General features: G+C 38.8%; 1 protein-coding gene across 1 annotated transcript in view; it reads left to right on the forward strand.

Moving 5' to 3' along the window:
- The first annotated feature begins 1,705 nt into the window (after positions 1-1,705).
- EIF3H (eukaryotic translation initiation factor 3 subunit H) overlaps positions 1,706-22,144 on the forward strand; it is an 85,303-nt gene continuing 64,864 nt past the window's right edge. Inside the window, exons 1-2 of the mRNA XM_062627137.1 lie at positions 1,706-1,863; positions 21,801-21,957. Of these exons, the coding sequence (XP_062483121.1) occupies positions 1,744-1,863; positions 21,801-21,957 (277 nt within the window). The 5' untranslated portion in view covers positions 1,706-1,743. The remainder of the gene's footprint in view (positions 1,864-21,800; positions 21,958-22,144) is intronic.

Below are 22,144 nucleotides of genomic sequence, written 5' to 3' on the forward strand. Positions count from 1 at the left end.
ATTCTTCAGTCTGACATCCTTTTTATGGCCTCCTTTTCAAGAATTCAGTATTTTCAATGCTGAATTTCTGTACGACCTCTTGCCTACAGTGATCTGTTGAGTTCTGTAAAGTAGAAAGTTGGTATTTGTGTTTTGTCTTTCATGTTAATAATAATTAACCAAATTCACTGAATTATTCTGGCAGTGCATTAAGTAATGTGAGCCCTGTGCCAGTCCCTTGAATAGGGCTATTTTGGGTGCCCACAGCAACCTCTTTGAACATGCTGATGTTCTGTGCTGTAGCTACTTGTTGGTTTGGGATTTTTTCCCCATCTCTTTTAAAATTACATTGAGTTTCTGTTCAAAAGCTGATAGGCAGGAATAGTGTATCACATTGGTCTGTCTCATTCCTTTTATCCCTATTTCATTCCTTTTCAGCTACCAAAGAATTTGCCAGTGGTAAAGCATTGTGCATTTACAGACAGAAGGTTATGTTTTTTTTCTATTTAAATACCTTTCAGCAGTATCTTCGAAGCAGCCCACAGATCTCCAGTTGAAAACCACTGTATTACCATAATACTGTTTCCTAATCTTATTTTTCTTTAATTAAAGCTATTTGATTATATTTGTAAATTAAAATATGTAAATAACAGAAAAGTGAAATACTAACGTTGAATCAAGCAACTGTGTTCTCTAGAAAAACTTCAAAAGGCAGTGACGGGGTGGGGGGGGAGTGCAACATTAACTCATGGAAACCCGCCAAGGGTAGGACTCAAGTTTGCAACACAAACATGATGGCAGAGCTCACTGACCACAGCATGCTGCCCTGAAACTTGGGGTTGTTACTGCATCTGCCTCCCTCCAAACTTACGTTTCACATCAGTGCCCTAATCCTGTTGCATATGCACACTTCAGTCCGTTTGGGGCACAAGGCATGTCTGACATCAGCTATGCTGCAATTCCGAACTTTCCCTTTAATTTCCATTTGACTTCCCCCCTGCCCCCCTCCCCCGGGAAAATGAAAGTGGGATGTATCTCATAGAATTATAGAATCACAGAATGGTTTGGGTTGGAAGGGACCTTAAAGCTCATCCAGTTCCAACCCACTACCACAGGCAGGGACACCTCATGCTAGACCATGCTGCTCCAAGCAGTGCCTCACCACCCTCATAGTGAAGAATGTCGGCCTTACCATCTATCGTAAGTCTCCCCTCTGTCAATTTAAAGCCATTTCTTCTTGTCCTGTCACTATCAGCCTCTGTCAAAAGCCCCTCTCCAGATTTCTTGGTGGCTCCTTTAGGTACTGAGAGCTGCTCTAAGCTCTCCCCAGAGCCTTCTATTCTCCAGGTTGAACAACTCCAACTCTCTCAGCTTGTTTTTAGGCTGAGGCCCTCTCATCATCTTCGTGGCCTCCTCTGGGCTCACTCCAACAGCACAGGGCAGTGTGCTTTTTTAAAGGTAAAACCCAACACTCTTAGATCTGTTCTCTCCTGGAAATGTTTCTCTGTGTTGAGCTGGTTTATAAGGTGCCAATGCTCCGTGAGCTGAGCCTCCCTCAGCCCTGACAGCAAACCCTCTCTGCAACCACTCTGACCCCGAAGTATGGCGGTGATGCACATGCCCGCGAGGACCTGAACCGCCACGGGACGCCATGAAACTTCCACTCCGCGTTTCCGCCCGGAGCCGTTACCCATCGGACCGCCGCGGCCGCGCCGCCGCTTCCGGTGTTTCGCTTTTTTCTTTCCGGTCGGTGCGAGGGGAAAGATGGCGTCGCGCAAGGAGAGCTCCGGGGCTGCCGGCAGTGGGTTCGGCGCCTCGAAAGGCAAAGGCAAGGCCGCCGCCACGGGTGACTCGGCCGTCAAGCAAGTGCAGATAGACGGGCTGGTGAGCGGAGGGGTCGGGGCGGCTGCTGGCGGAGGGCGGGCGGGGAGGGGCGGCCGCGTGGAGCCGCCGGCGGAGCTGCCTCCGTGTGTGGGGCGGTGTCGCGGCCGGGAGCCGTGTCCGTTCTGGGGCTGGGGCTGCACTGGCTTCCCGAGGGGCAGGAGCGGTTCCGTAGGGTCACGGAGTGGTTTGGGTTGGAAGGGACCTTTAAGATCATCCAGTTCCAACCTCCTGTCACGGGCAGGGACACTTTCCACTAGAGCAGGTTGCTCCAAGCCCTATCCAGCCTGGCCTTGAACACTGCCAGGGATGGGGCAGCCGCAGCTTCTGTGGGCATCCTGTGCCAGTGTCTCACCACCCTCACAATTTCGCCCTCCTCTCAACCTTCCTGACTCATGCTCATCTCTGGGGAGGGAAGCAACTTGTACCCTTCAGCAAGTGAAGGCTGGGTCAGGGCAGAAAAGAATTGCTTTTAAATATTCCCTTTCATTCTTCAGTTCCACTGCTGTGTTGCCCAGATGTTCTCTTTCGGGCTTTCATACATCAAGCTGGTGAAAGCTACACAGGTGTAAGAGATGGCGAGCATAGTGGGTTTTCCCCTTATCTGTTGCACTTTTTCCCTTCTTTGCGCTGCCCACAACTATTTTGTTTTCTTAATAAATAAACTGACGAATGGACTTAGCAGAGAATGGGGGCACCCTAATAAAGGCAGTCCATGCAGACTTTTAATGGAAGAGCGTCTGCTAAACTTGATTCTTGGCTTTACTGCTGTTTCTTTGTGTTAGTATACATCTTATGCAGTTGGTAATGTTCATAATGACACAGAGTGGGAAAAGACATGGCTACTTAAACTTCTTAAGGGTAGAAGCATTGTTTGTTGCCTCATTATTTTTGGCAAGTGTCACCAGAACACTGTCCAGCTGAAGCATGAAGGAGAATGGATATACTGGTGATGAGAAGGAAGAGCATAATTTTGAGTGAAGCTTTGAAGCTTGCTTGGCATTTATTAGTCATAGTCCACAGTCATTATCCTGGAGTTACACAGTATAGTAAATACTTGTGAAGAGGAAGAATAACTTATTTATGTGTAGTGGTTCTTATGAAAGACTCCAACTCAGATTCTCTCTTTCTGCAATACTCTGTTCAGCAGTCTGTGTATCTGTGGTTTTCATGCACATAGTGTCTTCAAAGAGTGGTGAAAAATGACCAGTTGTGAAATGTAGCCGTGAAAATATGGCAGCTGACAGCAGCCTGCTGCTGTTGCAAGGTGGGTAGTGCCAGATGGACAGTGGTGTATGTGTGTGTGTGGCTTTTTAATAGCGGGATTGAGGGAATAATGAAAAAGTGAATAGTTAAGAGCAGGATACAGGTTAGCACCATTAATTTGATTTCTCTGGGTGTAAAACCTATCAGATTTGGACTTAACAACTGTTACATTTGATTTCTTTGTTTTTCTTTTAATGAAATAAAAAGAACAGGTGTTTTAAAACTGTTCTCCATTAGATGTGTAATCGTCTTTGTGAACTGCTATGAGTTATGAGTAGCTCTGATGGTCAGCTTCCTTTTGCTTTATGCTTCTGGTTTTCTACCCTGTCCTTGTGTAATCTCCTGGTACAGCACAGTGGTGCCTCTTGCATGGAGTCTGTGTGGAGGAAGGTGACTTACTGGAAACAGTTGAAAGCTTTCACCTTTCCACCTGCTGAAGATGTCTCCCAGTGGGTCTTATACAACGTGTTCTCAGGGCACTAACAATATGGTTCACAAACTTCCATGACACCTGTGGTGAAGAGAAGCATTGGCATAAATTTGCTTCATTTGTAAACAAAGTGACTCCTATTGGAAGTCCTGGAATTCTGCTAAAACATTTCTAATATCTTCCTGATGTAAATGTGTGGTCTGTGCTCTCACAAAGTAACAAGACTTTGTCAGTCGTCTTGGTGATAACAGGGTGATTATGTGCCAAAATCTGGGGTGGATTTTGGTGGGTGTCAGGGAAGTTGGTGATCTCTTTCCACTGGTGCCTTGTCTCCTGGCAGTGGCACAAGTAACCCTTACAAACGAGGCTGTTTTGAAGGCAAAGGAAGGGTATGTAGGTTGCTTTTGGATGTGTGTATGCAGAGCAGAAGATGCATCAGTCTTCTCTGTATGTGCAGATGTGAAAGTAATTTTGGAAAGCTTGTTATTTCAGAGGACCAGTAAAGTAAAAGAAAACAATATTGGTAAGGAAGAGAAGTTCTAAATATCAGTATGTTGCCTTAAAATACATAATGATGTAGGAATACCTACTTTTATGGCCTCCTTTTTAATTTTGGTACAAGTAGAGCAACCTGTAGTTAACTTCTTTCATATTTTAATCTGATTAAGTCCTTATTTTGTTATGTAATGGTGTAATTTGAGTTTAGATCAAGTTAGTTGTATTTCAGGTAACACTATAATAAATTATAAAGTGCTGCCATGGCAGGAGTAAAAGCTAACAATGAAACCTGAACTAATAGGATGGACTAAAATCACATAACTTGTTAAAATGTTAATACTGTTAGAGTATTCCACAAAAATAATAGCACCAAAATTTGGGAAGACGGGGGATGAACTGTGTCACATCGTAGACACTTGATAACTTGATTGAGCTACCTGAATACTTATTTATAAAATGCTTCTGAAATGAAGAGTGAATGTAGATTTCCAATCTTCACAGTTTGACAAAAGGAGAAGAAAAATCCAAGTCTGTACTTTTCCTATGAGCTTTCCTGCTAGATACTGAGGTCTCAGTCCTCAAATTATATGTGTGCCTAGCTACTGTATCGGCATGATCATGAGATTCCAAGTATTTTATTCTGTTTTTAATAGCTTGAGCATGGTTTTGTTTTCTGATACATTTTTGAAAGGTTTGCAGCAGACAGGTATTATATATCATATGGTTATATTGGCAGTTTTGAATTAAGAATGTCTTTTGTAAGGTGTGATAAGCAAAAGCGGGTGGTATTATTCATCCAGCTCAGGAATACAAGGAATGACTGCAGTATCAAAGAAAATCGACTCTATCCAGTTGCTTTTACAGCACAGTGAAAGACACTGATTGCACGTGGATTCAGAGCCACTGATGTTGAGGAGGCTTATTAAGGCATCTTTGACGTGCTGTCTTTTCGAACTTGTCACCTCCTGTATTTTTAATTGAATGGGTATTGTGGTTTTGGCTATATGCTGAGTAGAAATGTGAGATTTCTGTTACTCCTTTGAAGACGATACTGTGATTTTCTTTGGGTTTATTTAGCTTAAAGATTGTGGCAGTATGTGCTTGTTTTACAGATCACTGCATTTTAACTCATCCCTAGTGAGAAGATATGTGTAGTCTATGTAAGAACTTGTGTAACTCTAGGGGATAACACAGTTGTTGCATGCCGTGGAAAGTCCTAATATGTCACTGCTTTATGCCATCATGAAGTGCTTGGACTGATTCAGCAAACAGACTATGCTGTGTGTTTAAGTTTTTACCTGGAGATTTTGTTGATACAGCAGTGTGTTGGAAAAATTACAGGCTTGATGAATAAATCTGTAGTGAAAGCAGTTTACGATGTAGGTAGTCTAGTCTAAGAAATTAGAAATGGCAGGGAAAAAAACAACCCTCCAGAAACCTGGGTTTATAATGTGCATTTTCTTTCAGATAAGAAAAAGATCAGCAGTTGAGTGCAGTACATCACATTTTGTTGTCTTTGCTTCCTGTTGTAGAAATCTGAATAAAAATTCCATTGTGTTCTCTCCAGTCAAGTAGTCCAAAGAAAACTTGTGTTCACAGTAGCTTTTAATATAAGAGCTGAAAGAGGAGGGATGAGGGAAAAAGCATGATTGGTTTTTTGCAGCTTGGTTTGCAGTAGGCTTTTGGACCTAATTAGAGCTCACACCTTCTTAAAGCTGTGTGTTCATTTGGAGTACCATAAGCTTTTTAGCTTGTGTGAATTGCTTTGTAAAGGCATTTTTTAGAAGGTGAGTGAGCTTATTCTTCAAATAGTCTTTTTACTCTGGTCAGATATATACTTGCATGGAGTCCATAGGAAGGAGAGCTTTCTTGAAGAAGTAGGTTTAGTTTCTGAAGTTTAGCAGTATCAGCAGCAGCTTTGGAAATATAAGTGGAAGACCATGGACATGATTAAAGTTTTCCTTCTGTAGAAGAGAACTAGACTAACAATTCTACTGACTCAGTGTTTTCTCTTATTGAAATGTATCTGATGTGGTGGCCTCAACTGTTTTGTAGTTGTGTTTTAAAAGAAGTACAGATCACCTTATGATCATCTGTTGGTATTTGAGAATGTGTAAACAGTGTTCAGACATATAAAGACTAAAAATGACTTTGGTTTATTATTAACTCTGGGGTCCCACATACTCTCACCTTTCTGGTGGTATATCAGGGCAGCTAGTTTCAGGTGTACTGGATGCAGTCACAGTTGATTGCAACTGTATTTAACTGCAGGGACACCACTTGGAGATCAGAAAACTCTGACCAGACATCCAGGAATCCCTCCTTGTAGATAAGTAAATGTTGTCTCTATTCACTTTTTCATTGAAATAGAGGATACATAAGACATGAGTTTTCTAAGCTTTATATGTGGAGGAGAAAGGGTAGCACAGCTCTGATGTGTGTGTGCAAGGAATGCATGTAAGGAAAGAACATAATCTTTCTTCTCCGTTGCTCCTGTGGCACAGATTGTCCGATCCCTTTTTCCTGCTGAATGGGGAATTAGCAGCAGATACAACAAATACTGTAATTTGTAGCTCTTACTACATGTGCTGGAGAGGTCCTTCTGATTTTCTGTGTAACTAATGGATTAATGCTAAAGATACTTGGACTTTAAGTAAGAGCCACTATAATTGTAGAAGCAAGTATAATGAGCAATTCTGATCACTTGCATTCTCTTGCGTTTATTATCTATTACAGTTTGGTGTTTGTTTGGTTTCCCCCAAGTTACTATTCTGCTGTTGCAATTTTTATTTGGCCTCTTACATCTGCACTGGATTATAGCCTTTAACTGTGACAGCTCTGCTCTGTAGTACCTTTGCATCCTTCATCTCACACAGCAGAGTGAGTAAATGGACAGAGAAACTGGTGCTGAAGTAATTGTGCTGTGTCTGTGAGAGCAGATGGAGTCAGTTAGTTTGTCACTGAAGTGTCTCGCTTCCAGTTTGTTGCATTATTACAGTGGAAGCTGCAGGGTAACCTTGTTTCATGTTTGTAGCAACTCTTCAGCTTTTGCTTTTGCAATATTAGTGTTCTCTTCAACAAAGCCACCGTATGCATGGTAGTGTTATTAGGCTCAGTATCACACTGCTTTACTGGAAGTAGCAGGTTGATGGCTGCAGGGTGTTATGAGACTGATAGTTCTTCATTTACAGGCTCATTTCCCATTGCTGTGTAGCCTAATCTTGCAAACTTGTGCTCATGGGTAAACTTATTCCTGGGAAACCTGGAAGTTTAGTTTTGTGTAAGGAAGCAGTGTTAAGATTCTCCAGTTTCTAAATTGTCTACAGCTGGTAGTACTGGGAAATGGTGTAGTTCTATTAAGAGATTCTGAATTTCCATCAAAGCTTGGAGACTTTGCTAGACTGTTGTTCGGTGAAACTTCTAACCCTGCTCAATTGATACGAGTGATATCAGGCAAGATATAAAGCTGTGAAAGCAGAGATGAACTGATGCATCACTCGGAGATGTAAGGTCAGGCAGGGTAAGTAACATTTTTAGTAGATGAGCATGAAAGCTTATGTAATACAGAAATTGAACTAATATTAAGAAACAGAGTTACTCCATGTGGTAGACTGTGGGTTGTGTCTGACCACTGGTATGTAGATAATGGATATATGGAAACTTTCTTCTGGGAAAATAACAGCTGTGGGTTGGGAGATGGGGATTTTGTAGCAAGGCAAGTGTGCTGCCTGCTAGGCCAAATAAGTGTTTCTTATTAATCAGGTTTGCCTTCAGAGTAGTCACAAGGAAATATGTTGTTAATGGGAAGCTGTTTACGTTCTTTGCAAATCTTTTGCATGAGGATACTCTAGGAAGGAGTGTAAAAGTAAAGGAAAATGATTCTCATCTAATTAAATTCTTAAGCACTGATATGACTTTTTTTTTTTTTAAATCCTAATCTTTTGAATTTGTGTATACATTCAGAAAATTATAGCCATAAACACTTTTGTTGAGAGTCAAGTTTTCTTATAGCTTATTCTTGTATAATGATACAGCTGGAGCCTTAGCAATACACTAAAGCATTAATATGCACATTGCTCTTAGTATTTCATTAGTGGGAATGATGTTTCCATTTTTATTAAATCTCTGTATGAATTCTTTTTACACTTATGCAATATTTCTACAGCATTTTGTATGTTTTAGATGTTAGCAAAAGTTATGTAGGCTTCTCAAAACAACTGTAAATTTCTGTTCCTTTATCTTCATAGCTGCTAATGTGGAAAGATGCAATAGTAGTAACAAATTGCCATTCTGTAGTTAATGAATATTGCAAGAGCTTTCAACAGAAGCCTTCATGGATAGCAGTGGGTGAGGGATACCTGAGTCCTTATGCTGTCAGACTCTGACGTGAGGGTTAGAGGCCATGGTACTACTGAAGGTGTTTTTCTAATGCCAGGTGATGTTCGAGCTACTTAATTCTATAAATCTTTGAATATATATATATATACACATATATATATGTGTGTGTGTATACTTCCTAAGGTTTGTATAGAACTTAAACTAAACCCTAAGACATCCTCGTTGATGTGTTGAATATAAACATACATTGGCTAAAGCATATGTCAAGAAGATGGTTAGAAGTTGTAGGCCTTTTCTGCATTTGTGTTTACACCAGTATGGCTATAGTGCAGATATTTCTCTTGTGTCAGATATGACTGATTTAATCAAAGATTGTTACTTTAAACTTCATTATATCATCCTTGGTTTGGTGATGGTAAAGTCTGTGTAATTGTATTCTCATCTATGGTATGTGTAAAGTTTATTTATTTATTTTAAACATAGATGAAACCACATAAATTTACGTTTTTTTAAACACTCTAAGGTTACTGGATTGTTTTTAGATAGTTACTCTGCTCATAGTTGTGGTATTTAAGTTGTCTGTGTCTTGTATTCTTTACCAGCCATTTTTGCCCTGAAGGTGTAGGATAGACAGGATTGTATCCCCAGCTGTTAATAGGGAAAGTCTAGTTAGTTTCTTGGGTGAGGAGTTCTTTAGGTTGATAGGTTTGATCATAGTAATTGAAACAAGATACCATGTTTACTGAAAATCAATTTTTGAGATTCATCTTACAAATGTTTGTTTAAGCACTTTTTAAAATGACAGCTTTTGACAGTCTTGGAAAGGAAGCAATCCACTTCTGTAGTATTGAGTAATTTGTAGTAACAGTGAAGCCTGTATTGAACTGGCTAAAAGTCTTTCACGTTTCTTAAATTGTGAAGATTGTGCTTTTCCTAGCTTCTGTTGTGGTTTCTTCCCTCCTTTATTACCCTTTTTGAAGGCTTTGCATGAGTGCCCAGACTGTGTGTTCTGCCTGCTGTTCTCTGTACAGCTTCCTGACATTGCAGAGCTGTAGAATGGGGTTTTCCAACATAATGTCCTTCAGGCTCTATTTTGTTTTGTGTGTCCTCCAGAGGAGTTCAGATGGAATTTTGAGTTTTAATCTTTTCCTTGATCTTTTTCCCTAAAAATTTAGATCATATTATGCTGGCACGGGGTTAGTGTGTGAATTGAATACTGGCTTGATGTGGTGTTCATGGATACCTTAAACCATGGAGAAGACAGAAGTGTTTTATGTTACTTAGGTGATATGCATATACTTTCTATTAATTTTCAGGTACAGTGAGTTGCATGAATCTGACCCAGAGGGGAACTTCTGACATATAATCCATGCTTACATTCAGAAGAGGAAGCATTGATATGTACTAGCAAGTTGAAAGGGCAAGAACCTCCTTGTAGTATAACACTTTTCATGCTCAGTGCATATTCCTTTGCCTGAAATGGGTAAAGTACCCACATTGTGGTGGTCTGGGGATTAAAATTCTGGTGTGTTTTGTCAATGAATAGCAGGTATACTTGCTAACAGAGCACAAACTTCAGATAATTTATAAGGGTGCATTGGTGCACTCAGCATCTACTAAGTGTCGTGGTAAGTATACTCTAGTGAGGCATTTAAAACTAGAACATCTGGTATCACTTCATACCGTGAAACTTGTGTGCTGTCAAAAGGAGTTAATCTAACTGTGGAGGTGACTTAAATGTGTTGAGCAGCATTATACTTCAAAACTTGAAGGGAAAAAAATTATTTCAAAACAGCCTTTTTTTTTTTTTTGTGCTGTGTGCAAGGAGAAATAATGTGTTGCATTCTGCACTACTGCTATTAACAGTTAAACTTCCTGTTTGTTTGTTTGTGTTATGTGCATATTAAACTATTCTTTTGCCTTGTACTATCTATGTGTAGCTGTTGAAAGCAGTAAGTCATGCTCTTGTGATACCTATTTGGCCGTTAATGCCAAGAAAAAAGAGCATTTCCACCAAATACCTGTTGAGTAACGCACTACATTTTAATGATTAAAATACTACATGAGAAACAAAACAAGATAATAAGTGTTACTTTTGCTATTCAGGTGTTAATTTCGACTCTAGTATCTATAAGTGGGGAAGGTGGCAGTTGCTGGCTTTGTTGCAGAGACAATGCATTATGTCCCCTGCACACTGAAACATTCTTAAATATTCTCCTTTGGTTTTCAGTTTATTGTAACAGAATTAGACCTGTGCAGCTGACATGCAGCATGATGTAGTTTAGGGAGGCATACAAGACACAGCAAGCCATGGACAGAAAGCCAGCACATAGAGATGCTGAAAGGCCCTTTGTGGTATGTATAAAATGAGCATCTTTTATGCCTTATTATGTGTTAGGACCTCCACCTTTTAAATCTTACAGACCTTATAAGAGACTTTGTAAGAAGAGGAACAAGACTTGTCCAACAGCCCTAGTGGATTTTCAGGTTATTGTTGCTATAATATTTTTTTATTAATCTGTCCTTGTCAGAGACTGTTTTTGGATATGATTACTTTGTGTGCTATTTTTCTATGTATACACACATGCTCAAAATACATTCTCAGTGATGGTACAGTTTTGAGCGTGCTGTTCTTTCATATTCTTTTTTGATCTTCAGGTAGCGTTAAGATTGCAGAGATACGATGCTTGCTCCAACAGCAGTGCTTAGCAGTTTGATTATGTTAGCACATAGCATAACGGTATAATCTTAAAGGAAAGTAAATATATTGTTAATGTAATAAATTGGAAAATTTCTTGTATAATTGTATACAAGCTTGTATAATTAAGTATTCTTGTTAGTATTTTGTAAGATAAGTCAATCTAAAATCAAGAGGGCAAAACGAAGACAATATAACTTATTTGACTTTGATAATATCTTTTGTAACATGCATACACGGGATTCTCTAGGCATAAGAGTGGGAATATTCTTTGGTGGCTTTTATGTTGATACTTATTTCAGATAAGCATTTTATTAACTTCTTTTGGCTTAATCTAATTTCCAAGTTAATGGAGAGGCTTATTTACTTACTGGAGTTTGAAGATGCACCTGAATTTTGCTGCATGCATACAATAATAGGCTAATTCTTTTATAAATATTTGATCTTTTACTGGAAAGAGGGTCAGGATTTTGCTTTGAGCATACAAGGCTTGTCAGTCTACCTTTGTTCTGCTTAAACATTGTATCCTGCTTTGCAGCCCATTTGCTTTACATCCTCTCCATTCCATGGAGCCCTGTATCAGTGCAATACATATGTACTTATTGGTGTTAAGCAAGTGTTATACCCATTTGGCATTTAGGAATTAGTTGGAAGTGTCAGTTCTTGCCAATGTTTGGGGGTTTCTTATGCAGATCTGAGGAAAATAAGCAATCTTGTTGCCAAAATTCCTCATTAACATAGAGCCGAGTTTTCTGCATTTAGGACTCAGTTATTTTTTTAATATTACATTATTTTCAATGCAAAAAAATAAACTTTTAAGGCTTTTTAAACTTCAGATGACATACAGTGTATTTACTGCAGCTACCATGTCACTTGTTGGGAGCAACCTGAAAGTGTATTGTTTTATCTATTGGTGCTCTCAGTGATAAAATTAGAATGGTGGTTTTTAATCTTACTGTTACAGCAGCTATTACTAGAAATGGAGCTCTTCTGGAAGTGATTTCACATGGCCATGTTCAGATGGTGATACCAAGACAAGTCCTATCCCTGTCTGAAAGATAGGGAAGCTGAAGATTATCACCAGCAATTGACTTTCATTCGCTTTCCTGAATTTTATACTTTAAGCAGGAAAACTGAGATTCAGCCCAGGCTTGGTTCTTTGAATTGCACTGCCTGTTACTAGGAGGATCTGTCCCTTAGCACATAACCGAGCATTTGCCAGAGAGGGTAAGTGCTTGAATGTGGAAAAAATTATTGCACAAAAGCTCATAAATCATGAAAATGACGTGGAAGTCATGTCCAGTAGGGATTTTACTGATTACTTGTAAGCATCTGTTGAATGCATATGGAAGTCATGATTTTTTAAGACACACCCTTAAGTAGTATATGTGTTCCAGTTCTGCTGTGCAGGGTATGGCCTTTGAAAAGGATCAGTAGTCTCAGATGAGCCCCCACTCCCTCCTCCCCTCATATCTGTGCCCTGTTTTACTAATTTCTGAAGGTCAAATAGATAAGGGTTATTGTCTTGCAGTTTTTCTTCAAAATGGTAAGTTTGGCACAATCTGATTAAAATATAGGCTGTTAAATAAAATTTGCTGCTGCTGCTTTTGGTGGTCATCTTTAAATCTATTTATAGGAAGCTGCTAGAAGTTGATGCTCAAGAGAAATCCTTTTATGTGCAAATACGCTACCAGCTCAATGAGCCATGTGGATATGTGAACGATGGTGACTCACTAATACATAGAACATACATATCAACTGTGTGTTGGAGTACAGTATAGAGCGGAAAATATTGAAACAGTGCCTGCCTTTACTTCTTCTATGTAATTTCCTTATGTTGTACTCTACTAAAGGAGTATATTCATCAGCTTGCGTTCTTGAAGTGATGGTTAGGTATTGAATTCATTAAAAATAACAAATATAAATTGTATTTGCAGTTTGCAAAAATTGTCCGAAGCACTGAATGTGTTCAGAAAAGATTTGAGTTCCGTGAGATTTGTGAAATAGGAGAAATAATACACTAAGTAGTCCTGGGGAAATGCTCCATCCCACTTGTAAGTAGCAGTATTTCGGACGTTAATCTTATTACAGCCCTATTGCTGCTTCCTAACAGTGTGCTAATAGCAGCTAATGCCCTGCTGCTTGCATGATTGAAATCCTGGGGCTGCCTTACAGAAATGGTTCTACAAGGAAGTGATTCTGCAGTGCCTGTGGCCCTGTTGGTTTCCATGGCAATGAGCATGAGTCCGTGTACTGTGAAATGCGTTATGAAACTTTGTACTGGGGAGAAATACGTTATTCCAATGTGCGAACAGGGCAATGGAGAATTTAAATACACAAATGTAACTGTTCGTTTTTACTGATACTGGGGCAGTATTTGAAGCGTACTAGTGGCTTGAGAACAATCATGGAGATGGTTGTTAACCTGACCTGTTGTGCAGTCCTAAAAAACCCAAACAAATGAAAACGTAGCAGAGCAAAAATCAGGAAGAGATTTTGTTCCATTTGGTAAAACGCACCTTAATATTTGATGGTTTTCTGTGTTTTAATAAGCTTTGCTTTTCTCCACTGTTTAATGACTCTTTCCTTTGCACGAACAAGCAGCTCACTTGGACAAGCTTAATAAATGACTTGAACAGATGTTTCGTGGTACCTACAAGACATTAGCTGATTGACTCTGTCAGGAACTTATGTTAAGGAAAACCAAAGCCTATGAAAAACCAGCAGGCCTCTAGGCCTCTAACCAAACTCCAGTAATCTACCCTTCTAGTGTTGTGTTTGTACAGATACAGGCTTACTGTATCTACTATTTCAGTTCTTCAGGCTGAATTCCACCTTCTGATTTATGTCAGTCGCAGAACCTTTTTTATTATATATATTTTTAGGTAAGATATTTACCAGTTTTAATTCTGGGTATTAACTAATGGCTTATTCCATTTCTGTGTTTATTTTTATATAAAAGCAGTGATTTTTATAATTTGGAATAGTTTTGTTTGTGTTTTTTTTCATAGGCTTAATGTTTTTGTTAAATCCCTCCAGCTTGTGAAGTATCCCGGTAATAGAATGAGGAGCTAACCCATGCATGCAGCATCTGGGTGTGCTTCCAGTAAATATGGTGTGGGTGTCAATCACTTGGCAGTGCCTTTAGTGAGCCTGGACTCTCACTGTGTGAACGACCACTGTTACTGGAAGACTGAGACTGTTAGAAGGTGCAGACAGGCTGTAGAGAAATGCCCTGGTCTTGTTAGACTGGGTTTCCCTTTTGTTTGAAGGGCAGCTGTAGAGCTGCTGAATTACAGTAGTGTGGAGGTGGTTCTTAGAGAAATAACAAAATAACAAAAGAGTGGATGCTTATGAAGTATGTTATGTGGTCATTTCCTAGTGGTTGTTTAAGCTCTGCATTTTTTTTACATTGCATGGGTCGCTGAGGTACGCATAGTCTGTGTAACAGTTACAGAAAGTGAAAAATGAACTGAATGTCTTCTTCAGGGTAAGTAAGGTGCAGCTCTTCTGGCCATGCCCCAGAAACTGCACATTACCAGTTAATGTTCAGGAAGGAGGGACAAAATGCTGCTTGGCCTGTCACTGGCTTTGAGTTGTGCTTTGAGTCAACCACTTGCTGAGATAGTCAAAGCGGCAAGGTATATTATAGCCAGCTTAATGCTGTGTATGGATATTATCACTTTCTTTGTCCTGTTGGGGGAGACCCCACCAAAAAAGCCAAACCCTCCAAACCCCACAGGAAAACGTTGTTAGATGGCTGTAAGTACTTTATGAGGCACGGGATAATACTGTAAACCACTTAGATCCCTATAATTACAGGGTAATATGTTTCCTAAGCCAAGTAGAAGTGATAGAAAATACTATGAAAATAGTCAGTGACCTGTTATGATTGTTTTAGTTTTCTTCAGCCTAGCTTACATATTGTGGAGCTGCATACTTTTTGAAGTTTACTGATGTTCTCTTTTGTAGTTAAATCTTGGGCTTTACAGACTAAGCAGGTGACGTGTTACCAAGTGATGCAGTAAGTCACCCAGGGAACAAAAAGCTTTGGTTGGTTTTCATATGCTTCCTTCTATTCAAAAGTATTTAAATAGTACTGAAGCATGTAATGTCCCCATCCCATTTTCCCCCAATCCCTACAGTTCAGGATGTAGTATCTTCCCTTCAGTTTAACATGGATTGCCAAAGTGATTTGGTAATCACCTTAGACCTGCATGAGACAAAACCAACAAAATCCTTTGATTTCCAATTTCTGTGTGAAATTCTATGTAGTATCCCCTGCTTGAGGATCTCAGATCAACATGCCTTGATTACTCATAATAGTTGAATTTGGGCTCAGCTCCAGGAAACTTCCACTCTCGTGTCAGAAAGAGATTTTGATATTTGCATCTGACTGGGTTGATATGAAATGTCGTGTATCATTCTGGTATGCCTCCTATATAATTATTGTTTTTTAAGCCCAAATTTTCTGTCAAGTTCAGATTTTAACTGAATCAAATATGATTTTAACATTGGGTGTTTATTAGCTGTTGAGTGACATAAAATGTAAGCTTACTATTCCAAGAATTGTATTTTCAATGTTGGTGTTAGGGCTCTAGCCAGTCAAGATAAAGGTAAAATATTGTGGGTGTTTGAGGTCTTCTGTCCAACTTGCTAGACAGAAGAGTGAGGCCTAAGACTTGCTGTTTCTGAACAGCAAGTTCAGAAATCACGTTCTTCTGGAGTTACCTTGCTTTCAGGTCTATTCAGTCTTGGCCTTTTGGCCTTAGATTTTGAACAGTATGTTCAGATTAAGTATCCTTTTGGTTACTTGTCAGGGAATCAAAATAAGTTGCTTTTTTTTTTTTTTTTGGCCACCAGTCATACTTCGGATTGAAGGTATCTGTCAAAACAGTTCCTTTAAAATGTTGAAGGTCTTAATGGAAAACACTGGTGTTTTTTTTTGTTGTTGTTGCGTCTTCTTTTTCCTCACAAGATAAAATGGATCTAACAGTTGTAAGAGTTTTTATTCCAAAGTTCAGCATAAGGAAGAAAAGAATAAATGTTTAGACATCAGTCATATCAGGAATGGTCAAAAAATCAGCAGTGTTAAATAGGAGAATCTAGAAAATCCTCACAGTTGGGCTGGGATATGCACATAAGTGAATTCAGTGTTTGACTCTAGAGATTGTCACATTTCTCAAGATTAGTACATAATGAAAAACTAAGTTTCACCTCAGATCTTCAATTCACTCATGCCACAACTTTCTGTGGTGGCAGTCTTGTGCTATAAAGCTTCATATCCAGCACCTAAAAGACTAGGGCATCAACCTGTTGATGTCGTGCTTTTGACACATAATCTGTCAGACAGTGCTTTCTTTCTAGAACATGTTTCTGTGGACTGCTCTGATTAGGTTGGAATTTTTCATGTGTGTCTCTAAACATCTGTCTCCTTAATCATCTGGAGGAGAGTGTTATGTGTATTAGGCACACGTTTTCTTACTCTCAACCACTGCAGTGGTATCTCTAATTTGCTTCAGAGTTCCTTTTCTCCTGGCAGGAAAGTTGAGAGACTTTGTTACCATCTTAACCAAGTGCTGTAGCCAGGAGACAAGGCAGCTGAAGGCAAGTTTTTGCTTGGTCAGCTTCCAGAACATGTCTTTGTAACTGTAGGATAAGCACTTATCTGTAGTGTGTAAAAACCTCATCTGGAACTATTAAAAAATGTTAACATTGCTGGTGTCTCACTGTATACTGCTCTAGTTTTCTCTTTTTTTTTTTGAAGTTTCTGTTTAAAACCAAAGCCGTTCAGTGGTTACCTGAGGATTTCAGACCTGTGTAACTAAATTCCATTTTTGTGTAGCTAATAGGTTAAGTTTCAGCATGATACAGGTTGTACATTTGCTTTTGGTGTAGTGCGAGTTGGGGAAGCAGGCAGGGCCACTAACTTAGTATAAAATTTGATGTATAATGTTTACTATGGTTTTGGATATTATTAAAGAGATTAACACTTTTTCCAGAGGTGACACGTACACATTTTATGTGTATCCAATAGATGTTTTGATTCTAGGCATCCTTGAGGTTAGCACAATTCAAGCTCAATTGCGTGCCTCATTGTTAGTAGTAGTTAATACCTATGCATTTACAAAACAACATTACCATTTCTCTCTTGAACTTTGTCTGTACTAAGAATTGAAGTAAAGTTGCTTATGCTGTAACACTTTAAAGTTCATGGTTTGAGTTTTAAAAATACATATGGAGAAGGCACCATATGCAGTAGGGATGTATTCAGAATGTATCAGACACTATTAGTGATAATAACTTTCAAGACTCTTTTACCAAGATAAATATTGATCAGAGTTTCATTAGTGTTAAATATTGAGAGGATGTGGGTGTTGTGGCACCTTCCACATTTGGTGCCCTTGTTGGGTTTGCGAATGCCTACATAGCAGTGTTACTCTCTCTGTAGATGCTGGTAGTTGGTGCTAGTGGTTGTGCCCACAAAGCTTTCTTGGGTGGGAAAAAATGTTAAGCATTCCTAAATAATTAAATGTTTTATTTAGGACTTTAAATCGGCTTGTTGCATCATGTATCCAGTGGGCTAACAGAAGCTCTCTTTTGTCTGATATCCCATCTGTAAGACACAGCACAGGTACTGGAAACCTGGTTTCAATGCGGCAACTCTCAGCTCTCTGGAACACAATCATAAATGAAGCTTCAGTGCTTTGGTTTGCTATTGTCTCTCTTCGGAGAGATACAGAAACATGCATCTTGGCATGTTCACGTCCCTGCAGCAGAATCTTCCCAAGGCTCCCCAAGGTTTACAATACTTCAGCTGGTGGTTCATGTTACAGGTATTTCTGTAATGAAATACAAAAAATGATGTCGGGATGTAGCCAAGGTTAGAATTTGGCACTACACTCCTGCAGCTAAAATATGTATCTTTAAAGTTTTTAATAGTTTCAGAATGGTTCTTTTTTGTAGTATGACTTAATTCTTAATGTCTGAGCAGTGCTTTGAAGTTCTTAAGATTAGAAGCACTTCTGAATTAATGACCATTAAAATCTGACAAGTGGCTACTTTGGTATTCTGAGCACTAAATTTACAAGGCTGTAAGACTCTTGAGTTTTATTTAGGAATTATTTGTATATCCTTTAGAGTCTTAGTGTACCTGAATATTTCTTACATACTAATTGTATTTACTAGATCCAAGCTGCATGCAGTTATTGTCTTGCGTGTTCAGAGGATCAGAATTTAGAAGTCAAATTACTTGATACATTTTTCTACTTGAGTACGTAGCCTTTCTTGGTTGGACAGCAGCATTACTTAACAAGAATAGTTGGAATGTGGTTTGGTTACTCTTAATTTCATATAGCAGTGGTACAGCAGTGAAGGATGAAGGATGGGTTAGATGGTGTTTATTTAGATTTCCTTGGGATTTTTCTTTTCCTGTGTCATTTTGAAAAATTGTTTTGTATTTCTCTGTGTTGTTACTTGCATTATTTATAGTAAACTTTCTTACCTTTATTTTCAGAACAGTAAAAGTATTCTGATGCTGTTATGATGCTTCATAAACATAACGTCTTTTTGAGGAAATGTCTAAATACAAGCTAGTGTTCATTTTTTGGCTGTGTGTGTGGTTTAGTCAGTATGAAATATCGATTTGTGTAGTCAAATGCCATGGTGTTGTCATGTTGTTGTATAGTGACCAGCCCTTCTTGCTGTATCTAGACTAGCAAATAAATGGAAATGACGTTTTTAATGTTTGAAACTGGTCTTGTTATTGCCAGAGAAATAGTTCTACTTCACAGCTGAAGGTCTCCTTTTTAGTACTGAAATGCAAGCTCCAGTGCACATTTCCCTCGTAGTCATATGGTAGTTTTTTGATAACAGGTTTTTCAATCCATGTTTAAGAGCCTGCTATACTTGTGTGTTATGTGCTAAATAGAACAAAGAACAAGCAGCCTTCCAGTATCTGAAGGGGGCCTATAGGGATGTTGGAGAGGGACTCTTCATTAGAGACTGTAGTGATAGGACAAGGGGTAACGGGTTAAAACTTAAACAGGGGAAGTTTAGATTGGATATAAGGAAGAAATTCTTTCCTGTTAGGGTGGTGAGGCACTGGAATGGGTTGCCCAGGGAGGTTGTGAATGCTCCATCCCTGGCAGTGTTCAAGACCAGGTTGGACAAGGCCTTGGGTGATATGATTTATCGTAAGGTGTCCCTGCCCACGGCAGGGTGGTTGGAACTAGATGATCTTAAAGTCCTTTCCAACCCTAACTATTCTATGATTCTATGAAAATGTAAAACAAGAATGGTGTTTCAGTGGGTGCATTTCTCAGACTTGTTAATTTATCTTTTTATAAATTATTTTGGTGGCTAATGCATTTTTCAGTTCAGTCATAAACCTCAACTTCAGCAGCTTGCTAATGGGTGTGAAATAGAGAGTTCCTGACCTTCTCTGCTACCTTTCTCAGACTCCGTTAGAAACAAAGCTTGCAGGTAGGCCCAAATACGGGTCTGTACCTCCCTGAATAACAACTGTGGTGGTCTTCAGGCTGGAGATTGAAAACTGCGGACTTGTGTAATAACTTCTTTGTACATTGGGGTATTTGATTAGCATTTAAGAGTTTTGAAGTCCTGGTTTTATCTCCCTGAAAAATCACTAATACTTTATGACGGCCGATGCTCATTTCATTTGCATCTGCCTTCTGTGAGCAGTTATCATCAGAAATGCTGCAATAAAATTGATGCCATGTCACAAATCTCCTAGAGTGGAATTAGAGGCAAACAGGATTCACGGTAACAAGGACAGTCAGTGTGCATGGAAAACTCAAGAGCAGATGAGGAGAAAAATACAGGAGAAGGTAAGGCTTACACAAATATGAAGAGGTGAGAATAGTTATATAGTAGGTTGAGAGTATGCTGTGCTGTAATCTTTCCAGTTATGGATTCCTTAACTGTGCAAGACAGAGCCCATGGCAATAATATGGTAAACCTTAATTTTATACTAGATTCAGGTTGAATATTATTTATGTTCTGGCTATATGGTGGAAGACATCCCTCTTCTACATCCAGGTGATCTCAAACTGGTGTTTGCTCTATAGTCTTCAGCACTGTTAAATTTTACTTCACTGTCTGATCTTAATTTCCTTACTATATTCCCATGAAATGAGATTTATATCACCAAAGTGTGTCTTTGTCTCTCTGCTCTATAAATTTGCTTTAATAAATTGGATAAAAAAGTAGAGCTTCAAAAGTCTTGAGGGACAGATGTGAATGTGTATTGGGGTGAAATGGCGTTACCCGTCCGAGATTGAGGAGCCCTCAGTGCAATTGTATTTAGGTGCAAGGGAAAGTTTAAGTGAGTGATGCTGTGAATAAACAAGAAATCAAGTGGGTTTTAGTTCTGTTTGATACTTACATCCAGCTTTGTTGGGGAAAGGTATTTCTTTTCCATTCTCTGACACTTGTCATCTTCCAGCAGGTGGAAGGTCTTGGTTTTCCCATTTTAGCCCAAGAAGACAATGTATTTGTAAAAAGTTTATTTTCTAGTCACCTTTTCTTCCTTTTAACCTACATAGTGGTGCTTTAATTCACTGACAGTATTTTTAAAATTGTGACATAAAGTTCTGTGAAACAACCAATGGGAAAGCTAAGGCCAAGTATGTGTTCCTGATGTGTGAATATGAACTTCACGTTATTTTCCTGCCTCTCTCCCCTGTAGAATGTTTAATAAATGCGAGCGTTTGTACAAAATCTGTTCTCAGGGTGGTTGAGCTGTAATCTATTAGGCTAGTCTGTTTGCCAATAGACATTAAAGTAGTATTGCTTTAATGACAATGTAGTAATCAGATGATTGCTTGCTGGCTGGATTAAGTATTAGTGAAATAAAACCTGCTTAAGCTGGACAAGGTGTAAGTTCTTTCAAGTCTGTGTTTGTGGTTAGTGTCTTAGCTTGTTCTGGTTCTTATTGTTAAGCATAAAATGTTGTTTAAGTATAAAGTATTTCTAGCAAATGACTGACTATTTTTAAGGGGTTTTGTTCATACTATTCCAGTTTACAGTATCACCTCATTAGAATTATTCATTGTAGAGTGCAGATTTAGGGAAGGAAGTTAGAATTACTTTATTAAAAATATAATGAGTAATTTGTGCTTCTTTTACCATTATTCTGAAGTATCCTATGACACAGTTTACAAAATATAAACTGTCACCTGAAGTAAAACTGCAATGAGATGTAATTTTCAAGGTTGATGCAACTGAAACTTGGTGTATTTTGTACCTTTTAAAAACTTCCTACCAGTTTCAACGTAGTTACTTTTAAAGTGTTTTGTTAGTTTCTTGTGCAGTGTTTCCCTCAGGAGGGAGCTTACTGCCCCTGCAAAATAGCTTTTAACAGTTACAGCAACAAGGTAAAGTAAAAAAAATCAATATCTCATTTTACAAGGGTGTTTCAGCAAATTGGTTTAGAGCTGTTTTGACCTGTTTTGATGTTTTAGAACATTTTGACCATTCATGTAGTTGTCTCTTTTTTAATTCTCCTGTAATATTAGAATGGCTACATGTTCTTCAACTTGCATTAAAATTGGTGGTGTTTAAGCCAGTAGCTGTCTTGGTTTGCAGCTCTAATTTATGCAGTGCTTAAACAAATTCCAAATTCCGGATACGTAGTTTGAGGACAAAAAAAAACATTGCATGTTATGATTTACTTGTTTTGTGTTCTAGGTTGTGTTAAAGATCATTAAACATTACCAAGAAGAAGGCCAGGGGAATGAAGTAGTCCAAGGAGTACTGCTGGGTCTTGTGGTGGATGACAGACTTGAAATCACAAATTGCTTCCCTTTCCCTCAGCATACAGAAGATGATGCAGACTTCGATGAAGGTAATGGCTACAGTGTTGAAAAACTTTAAAAGAATATAAAATCCATATGTGCAAAAAATGATTTATTTTTTTCCACAGTGGCTAAGAACCTTGTATATGATCAGAGAGTGTTTTTGTTTGACTTGAGGCACCAGTGGGTTGCTTGCTATGCCATACTGAGTATCCAGCTGAAAGCTTGTCTGTATAA

The sequence above is a fragment of the Pezoporus occidentalis genome, unplaced genomic scaffold, assembly GCF_034315485.1.
Source record: "Pezoporus occidentalis ecotype Australia unplaced genomic scaffold, CSIRO_AGI_Poc_V1 ctg3, whole genome shotgun sequence".
Classification (NCBI taxonomy): domain Eukaryota; kingdom Metazoa; phylum Chordata; class Aves; order Psittaciformes; family Psittacidae; genus Pezoporus; species Pezoporus occidentalis.